This window comes from Vigna angularis, chromosome 2 (assembly GCF_016808095.1).
Source record: "Vigna angularis cultivar LongXiaoDou No.4 chromosome 2, ASM1680809v1, whole genome shotgun sequence".
Taxonomy (NCBI): domain Eukaryota; kingdom Viridiplantae; phylum Streptophyta; class Magnoliopsida; order Fabales; family Fabaceae; genus Vigna; species Vigna angularis.
In genome coordinates, this window is record NC_068971.1 from 43,093,475 (window position 1) to 43,102,850 (window position 9,376).

A 9,376-nucleotide genomic window follows, 5' to 3' on the forward strand; every position below is an offset into this window, starting at 1 on the left:
AAGGCAAATTCAGTTGTTATAAACTCAAGAATTATGAAATTCTCGTGACACAATAATGTTTCATCACACTTCCAGGTAGAAGTAAATATAAATTTGGGCAATTTGCCCTTCTTTCTTTAGACACTTGTACATATATAACTACGTTTCCAACCGTACAGAAGTCCCCAAAAGAATGCATAAAAATTACACAAGTGAGGGTGGGAGAAAAATGAAAAGGAAAGACTTGCAAGACACTAGGCTAACCTCAAAAAATATCATTCTTCCAGCACAAATGGGGCATGAATACAATAGTGACCAACGAACTTATAGTTGAAAATCAGGTCACAACAATAGGTTAAACAGCATCCCTGCTCAGCTCGCATGCCATCATCCAATAGGTACTGTATTGTTGTCATTTACAACAAAACTTTGATCCTGATGATAGAGATAAGGTCAAACCTGGTTCAAGATATATATATATATATATATATATATATATATATATATATAACAAGTCGAATTGTAGTACGTGTACACTTGAAATCAGTTACAACAAAGATTTTAAACATTAAAAGTAATAACACACAAGAAATGAAAAAAAAAACAAATATAAAGATGCTGACCACATTACATACAAAACCTCATTTTCCAACACACAAACAAGTAACAAGTAACACAAATTGGGAAGTCAAAAAAAGGGTAATCATTGATGCATGGGCCATGAGATATAATGGTTCTAATGGCACAGAAAGATGATTCTGGGTTGTGTGAAGATTACTTTTGTAGTAAACAACCGTACTGCGCTAATAAAAATGTTTCCAAACGCAATCATTCAAACAAAATTGAAAATTTTCAGTGGATTCTTTCTTTTATCTACTTACCTGTCCCCCTTCAGTTGAACCGTCTGATACAAACCTTAGTGAAAACCTCCTCCTGTCCAGGCAACACCCGCCTTATCATTATGACCAGCAGCTTTATTATTAGATGCATTCCCATAGAAATCATCAAATCCATCATCTTTGGCATTATCCCAACCAGCCCAACCATCACTGCTATGGGAAGCTGATCCTTTAGCTGCTTCTTTCTTCCTTGCGTCTTCATGGTCCCAATCATCCCAAGAGCTAGAGTTATAAGCATCAGATAGCCCACCTGATGACTGATGAGGCGATCCTTTAGCAGGATGTTCCTTCCTAGAATCTTTGTGGCCCCAATCATCCCAAGAGCTTGAATGATAAGAATTATTTTGTCCACCCGTAGACTGTTGCCCTTCTCTGGAAGAAGAATTCCAGCCTTTGTTCTCTCGATTATACTCCTGATAGAAACCGTTTTTATCAGTTTCATTTTGTTTTTCAGATGTCGAATTGGGGCTATCTCTAGTGTATTCCTCAACCTTTTGCGTAGCCATTGCCATGACCCCTCTCATTATACCCCATGTCCTGTGTCCAATCTCTGATGTCTTCTGAGAGACAACATTTACAGTTTCATTGACCTTGTAATCATAACCACCCTCTTTTACCTGAAACAAGAAATACAGTTAATTCGGGAACTGAATAACCACGGAATGCAAATAACAAAATTGCCGATAGAAGTTTGATAAGTAATCATATTCCTGCCCTTTTCTACCTTACTTTGAACAGAACAAACCATAGAATGAGATGTACAATATACACAACTCCTTGGCCCAATGACACATGCCAAAAAGTCCAAACCTCGTGACTCAATCCCCATGCAAAACAAATGATAGCAGTATGAAAGCCCAGAAAATAAGATTTAAGCAAACTTCAAACCTCATTGGAAATCTAAAGAGTTGTTTACCTACCATCTTCGACAATGCCAATCTAGTTAGCATATGGCAATTCTGATACCCAATCAGAAACGCAATATTCTACATGCACTTAACCAAAATGCACATGTTCTACTCACAGTACATTCAAGATTCTAACTCCCTCGGCACCTTTTGTTATCACTACGAACATTCACTCACAAACACGATCACCAGGTCACCTCAAGCAAAGCTCATTTATAATACTATTCTTACAAAAACCATTTGCAAAAGCAGGCATCAGAAATTTTTTCCAGAAGAATGAAAACAGTTACCAATCAATTACATTCATAATTTTTTGCTGGAGGCTCCAATGCAAAAAGTGGGGAGGGAGGGGGAGCAGAGAATGTAATGAATTTGTAATGACATGTCTTTTGTCAATTTTATTTATAATTTGAAATAAAAAAGATTGACAGATGGAAATGGAAAGGTTTTTTAGGGTAATAATTTGGTTTAAGCTACATCACATTTTTAAATTTTAATCATCCATTAGTATTGCCGTATTAGGCATGTATAGAGTAATTGATTTTATCAATAAGTATAAACTGTGTTCGTATTGGAGGGTGGAAATGAGGGGATTTGAAGAGAAAGTGAGGTGAATTTAAATCTAAAATGTATTCATTTTTCAACAGTATGAAGCCGGGCCACGGCTGGGTGCTACTTCAATGTATCCCATAAAATACAAAGTATGAAGGGTCAAAATAATAATAACACTCTGAGTTACAATTGGCAGGATCCAGTATCCTTTATCCTAGAAACCATTCACGTATATAATAAGAGTGTGTTTGGGATAAACGCAAAAATTAAATCATTTTAGTAGTTAAAACTAATTATAGCTATAATTGATTATAGTGAGAATTAAACTTTATCTAAGAAATTCTTTTGAATAGTAGTTTTAAGATCATTAATCTCGTTTAGAAAAAGAAGAAAAAATCAACTTTCATACAAGAAAAAGAGAATTATTAAGCTGAGATTGAAAAAGTAACCGTTGAAAATTAATCATAAGCTATAATGTTTTAAATTTATGAAAACAACTTTTTTTTTCAAAAAAAATAAAGTTTTTACAAACTAAGTTATTTATGAAATTGCAAATATTTTATCCCAAAAACAACTGAATTCAGAAAATGTAATATTTCTGAAACAAGCTTAAGAATAAATTTCAGAAGCATGTTGCAGGTCCTTTCACATGGTATGGAGGTACCAGCACATGTTAATTTTCATATTTGAAAATACCTTGTAAATGAGTATGGACAAAATATTGTTCCGCTCTTTCAAAATAATAGCCATTTTAATTTTTTCTTTCTGCTTCAAACTAATAATTTTTCAAATTTTTGAATTATTTTTTGCATACTTTATATACAATTAATAGAAATTAATACCGTATTACTTACATTGAGAAAATGACACAAAAATAAATACACGGAAAAGTTAAAGAGTATTGTTTTCTGATTGAGTATTTTTGTTATAAACTCCAAAGATTCTATAACCTGAACAAGATGACAGGATCCCATCCCCTATCCTACAATAAAAAACAAGATGTAGGATTTAAATAATAGCCAATTATTAAGTTGTAAATATACTTGCATGAAACTAGCTAGAAAGAATTCGAAAATTGTCTTACGCTATGGTTTAAACTCAGCATGTCGTAAATCAGTAACCCCTCGTTGCATATTGTTCTCAATACCGTTTAATCTCACGTATTTCTTCATTATATCGTTTTTCAACTGGCTAATTAAGATAGCAAAAATGCCTATATCTTATACATGAAATCATATCTACGTTTTGTACACGATAATTTAAGCAGAAAAACCAAAAACTACCTTAGCAGAGATCTCTTTTGTCCCGGCCTGAACAACATTGGCAGCAGACTGAGCCGCAGAAGCAGCAACCAACGATAATTTACCGAATCCCTAAACCCACAGAAAATACATCAATTTAATAGAACATGTCTCAACCATATATATTAATATTAACAGACAATTTCCCATTCAAAAATAAAATAAACAGTTACAATGGTAACCTGAGAAACGACAGATAAATAATCGCTTTGCTGATTAGCCCTTTGGCTCGGGGCGGGACTAGATCCGAACCCGACGTACTTGCCACCCTGCGATGGCGGAAGCCCCTCCGGTTTCGACTCATTCTCCGCCCTCTTCCTCGCGAAGAAATCTTCCTTATTGGCAGCAGAGGCTTCCAGCTGTGCGCGCGTGTACATATCCTCCGTCGACTTCGACCTCGCCACGCTCCCGCCGCCGCCGAACCCCCTGACATCGCCAGTGGACTGGTTCCGCCGCAGATCAGAGCCGCCCCGAGCCGATCCGAACTCGTCCGTGTCCCAGTTATCCCAGCCGCCGTTGTTGCCGGTGGCAAGGGGCGGCTTCTCCTTGGAGACGGAGGAGCGGATGCTCTCCTTGACGACGGGGGGATCCCGCCAGGGGCGGCCGTCGGCGATGGCCTGGATGCGGTCGCGGTAGACGGAGGCGGCGTTGGAATTGTACTTGGCGACGATGTCGGTTTCCTTGGCGATGCCGTATTGCGCGAGGAAGGCATTGAGTTTGTCGTTGCCTCCAGCTTCCATCTTCTTGATCTGGATTTCGGACCATGAATCCATGGTAACTGATCGCACGAAGGAGATGTGAACCCCGAGGCCGCGGTGCTTGCCGGAGCACTCTAAGCACATAAATACTCCGTAAGACACCGAAGCCCATTGCGGATTCTTCTGCGAACAGTCTACGCAGATCTTGTTCGCCGCTTGGGATTGGAGGTCCCGGAGGCGCCGCGAAGCCATCGGAATTTGTTTTGCCTTTTAACCGGAGCGTGCAGAGAAAAGAAACGGAATTTGAGAAAGAAAAGAAAGAGATTGGGAAGGAATGAATGAATGAGTATAATGGGTTGGGAATTGAGAGAGAGAGAAAGAACGGAAAAGGGATTTTGGTGAATCACCGACACCATCAAATTGGGACGGGATTATTGGATGCTGACTCGGTGCGCTATAATTCTTTTGCAAACTCCTCTTTGCTAATTTTACATTTCTTACAATATTCTAATTCCTATTATATTTCCTCACACCTTTCACCAAATAAACTTACTCAAGGAAAATAATTAAGCGCCTAATACTTAATTTAAAAGGACTAAAACTATTTTCTTTTTAAATAAATAAACTTTTTCTGTTTCTAACTAGTAATTAATTATTTAATTAAATAACTGTTTGCACTTGCACTGAAGAAAAAGCGTGGCACTCTGCCCACTTGTCCTGTATATGCTTCTGTGTTGTCGTCTGTAGTGTGAACTGAAAACATGAATTTTGTGACTACGAAAGCGATGAGATAAACGATTCCAATTATTATAATATATTAATTGTTTATATTTAAAGCGGGTTCGAGGTATGTGCTCCACTTCTCATTCTGTATAAAATGATTCAAATCTCCTCTTCCGATCGGTTTAGCGGAGTGACCTGCAAGGAAACACTCTGACGCTCAAGTTAGTGGGGTGTCTCCCAAGGTCACCCATCAAATCAGAAAAATCAAATGTACCTGGTCATTAGTGTCGTATTTATAGGCTTTGTAATCATCCGGCCCATTGGACGTCATTTAATGCCATTTAATGCAATAAATCTTGTGTCTAATCGTTCGCTAACGTTTTTATATCCGGCATAATGTGCCTGATATTATCCATTAATTAGCTATACATGTCTTTCGCACGATATAGGGGTTACTCACCTTTAATACACATTAATGTCATTAACTACCTTCCGATCGGTTATTCACTGCTGTGTTGGTCACCTCCGGTGGATCGCCCTCAACACCCAGTACCGATCGTCTACCTTATATAGTACACAAGCCCGAACGGTTCTGGAAGCGTGAAGGGTTTGAAACATTATCTGGGGAAGGGCGCGAGTTCTGGAAGCGTGAAAGGTTTGAAACATTATCTTGGAAAGGGCGCACAAAGGATCAGAAGTGGTTGTCGTGGCCATTGATTGCGGGGCGCGTGTGATAGTGGGATTCGTGCCATTTGAAATATGAAACACCTTGCGCCCCTGGCTGTTTGATTTCCCCATTACGGATGGCCAGGATGAACTCTTTGAAACGTCTTGTCGCACTATATAAGCTGATCAGAACCAACCTGATGGTTTTGTTTCTCCGTTTTCCCTACCACCTAACTTCCCAGATAACCCTTTGTCTCTTTATCTTCCTTGCCGCTTAACTTCCCAGATAACTCATCTCAGGTAATTATGTCCTCTTCTCCCTTCTCGTCCGATTAAGTCGCTGTCGAAGGTCAGGGGTACGCTGCTGTTGGCCAAGAGCCCTTCGCCTCCATAGGGTCCTCCATCTTGGGTTCTGCTGGGTCCGGTGACCGGGAAGTTGAATAGTCAAATATCGTGTTAGAGATCGACGCTAGCAGAGAGTGGACAGATTCCGTTCCTCCTCCCCCTATCAATGGATATGGTTGGGCCCCCCATGAGGTAGGCCTGTACGCGCCCTACTATGCTACCGGTGCTTCATTAGAGTATTTAGCTAGTAGGGTTAGCATTGTATCCACTGCAAAAGGCGTCGATAGTATTTTGCTAACGGTGTGCCGACCGAATGAACGTGCTTGCCACGGGCAGGAGGGGCATTGTACCGACTTTTTTTATGTTTATAGTACCATGTTTCGCGATCTGGTTATTCGCTTACCCTTCACTGATTTTCAATCAAGTGTACTACGTGCTTTGAACGTAGCCCCGACCCAACTACACCCGAACGGGTGGGGTTACATACAGGCCTTCGTCGTTGTTTGTACTGCACTTGCTTTAACACCTAGGTCCACTGCATTCTTGCATTTCTTCCGTGCTAATAAATCCTGGATTTCTTTGACTCCCTGTAAAGGGTAAACAATTGTTTACACTGTTCAATTCTTCATATAAAGAGTTCAACAACAAATATTTCAAGGTATCAATAAAAGAAGAAGGTCGGTTCAGTTTTTATCTAGACAATGGACAACCAAAATTTCCCTTCTATTGGACTGAGCGTCCTAGAAAGGTTATTTCTCAAGCGAAGTCCTCCATGACCCCTGAAGAGTTGGAGATAGTTGGCATACTAGATCAGCTACCCCGAAAGACCTCGTCGCGGACTCTCATCGGGCTCTTGGGTTCACCCACTCTGTGTTCTAGAGTGTTCGGTAAGGTTTCATAATTTTTCGTTGTAATTGTTGTTTGTAACTGATGAGCTCTTCCTGATGTTTAAGATATCTTTGGAGAGATGGAGAAAAACAAGGCCTTCTTACTAATGATGTCTCCGAAAGAAGCAGAGCTGAAGAAAGCGGGCGCAGGAACATCATCCTGCCCCAGACGATCGCTTACTATTCCCGATCGAACAGACACATCCAAACCTCCGCGGACTGACAATCCTGCTTTCAAAATAACTCCCTATTCATCCCCGTCTTCCACTCCTTCAGTCGTTCAAGTCAATGATGAAGCTTCTCAAGGTGGGGAAAAAAGAAAGGCTGTTAAGGATAAGTCTGTGTCCTCAAGCAAGAAAAAGAAGAGGAAAGTTTCCGATGGTCCTTTACTAGCTGGGCCCTTTGATTCAACCGTGCACTTGGCTGATCGCTTAGAGTATCGCCTTAATCCCGAGGAGAAGAAGCTTTTCCACGGAATGACAACTGGTGAAGCAGTAGACCTGGCTTACGAGTTAAATGTTCGAGCCAACCTATGTTTAGCTTATGCAGCCGGCTCTGCTAAGTCTATACTTGCTGAAGAGCTTGAAAGTGCTCGACTGGACTTGACGAAGGCCCAAAAATCCAATGAAGACTTGACTCGTCGCGTTGAACAACTTCAGAAGATGGTCGAGGAGGAGAGAAAAAAGGCTTCCACAACTTTGACCCAAGCTCGGAGTACCGCTCGGCAACTTCAGAAGGTTAATGAAGAGTTGAAATCAGATCTCGAAAACGGTGTTACCCAGATTACCAACCTCACTAAAGAGAGAGATGCCCTTGCATCTACCCAGACAAAGTTGACGGCTGAAAACAAAGCCTTGGTGATGAAGTTTGCAACGAACGGTTCAAAGGGTTCGAGCAAGGAATAGCTCAGTGAAGCTACTTCTTCCAAGTTCCTCTTGACTTCCCTGATTTCGACATTATGAAAGACGTTGTGAACGGGAAATTAGTTACTCTTTCCCTCCAGAATGCCGAGGGAACACCCCCGAACGAGAATGCCCTTCCTCCTCCGAACGACAGCACCCCCCTGAAACTCCCGCAGAAGTTGGGGAATTTGTTCCTACTAATGTTTAGTTTTTGCATTTTCTTCTTTTGGCTTTCGTTAGACTAATGCTCCATGTAAGAACTTTTGTTTATGAAGTGAATTTCCTGCTGCTTTATTCATTTTGCTCTTACTCCCGAATGTTTAAGTATTCGCTAAATACCACCGTAATTTTACCGCGTTTTATTCGCCCGAATATGTGAATAGCAAATGAGTTATTCCTCATACATTCTTTGCATGGCCGCCCGTGGTTTCTAGTAAGTGGATTACTTAGAAGACGCTAGTGAACTGGTCACTTGACCGCCCGAGTTTTCTAGTGAGTGGATCACTTAAAAGACGCCAGTGAGCTGGTCACTTGGCTGCTCGGAGTTACTATTGAGCCGGTCACTACAAGACCACGGTTGAGTGTCTTCGCATGGCTGCCCGGGGTTTCTAGTGAGTGGATCACTTAGAAGACGCTAGTGAGCTGGTCACTTGGAGATGGGTAGAACTGGCAAAAGAAAATTGTGGACAGCAGAATGTGATATTATTGATAACTGAAATAAAACTTGAGGTGTGACGAATTCCAAGTATTGGGAATAGATTCGCCATTCAGGTACTCTAATCGGTATGCTCCATTGTTGAGATTGTCCGTTACTCTGAAGGGACCTTCCCAATTTGCTGTCAGTTTCGCGTGAGCGTGATTTTTCTGGCCTGTCCTGTTTTTTGCCAGACTAAATCCCCTTCCTTGAATTGGCGAAATTTAACCTTCGTGTTGTACTGCCAAGCGACCAACCTTTTTTAGGCGTCCGCGTAGACAGCTGTTATGTCTCGCCTTTCCTGCAGAGTTTCCAAATTCATTCTTAATTGTTCCTCGTTGACTCTTAAGTCCGCCATCTATTTCCTTATGGTTGGCTCTCCTACTTCAACCGGTAACATCGCATCAGTGTCGTAAGTTAAGTTGAAAGGTGTTTCCCCTGTTGTTCCGTGCGGTGTGCACCTATATCCCCATAGCACCTCCAAAAGGTAATCCAACCATGCACCTTTACTCTCTCCCAGTCGCCTTTTCAACCCGTTAACTATCGTTTTGTTCATTGCCTCCGCTTGACTGCTCGTTTGTGGGTGTTCTACGAAAGCACCAATAGGAACTTCTTCTGAGCCCTACCGACCGAGAAAGGTCCAACGATATCCATTCCCCACTGGGCAAAAGGCCATGGGGATGTAAGGATATGAAGCTCAATGGTCGGTAGGTTCTGCATGTTGCCATGCTTTTGACAGTTGAGACATTTGCAAACGAAGTCATTGTAGTCTCTCTCCAATGTGGGCCAAAAATACCCTGCTCTCAGCACACGGGCTCTTAA

At 41.2% G+C, this 9,376-nt stretch overlaps 1 protein-coding gene across 4 annotated transcripts; it reads right to left on the reverse strand.

Annotated features, from left to right (window-relative positions):
• LOC108323012 (probable ADP-ribosylation factor GTPase-activating protein AGD6) lies at positions 1-4,824 on the reverse strand. Of its 4 annotated transcripts, none has more exons than XM_052872672.1 (4): positions 3,822-4,824; positions 3,622-3,711; positions 895-1,495; positions 1-414 (listed from the first exon to the last, which is right to left on the reverse strand). In XM_052872672.1, exons 1-3 carry the CDS (start codon positions 4,587-4,589, stop codon positions 896-898), a joined length of 1,458 nt encoding a protein of 485 aa, XP_052728632.1. In that variant the 5' UTR covers positions 4,590-4,824; the 3' UTR covers positions 1-414; position 895. The 4 variants fall into 4 exon arrangements, with proteins under 4 accessions (XP_052728632.1, XP_052728633.1, XP_052728630.1 ...); XM_052872673.1 differs by having other exon boundaries at positions 1-438; XM_052872670.1 differs by having other exon boundaries at positions 861-1,495.
• Positions 4,825-9,376: the final 4,552 nt, after the last annotated feature.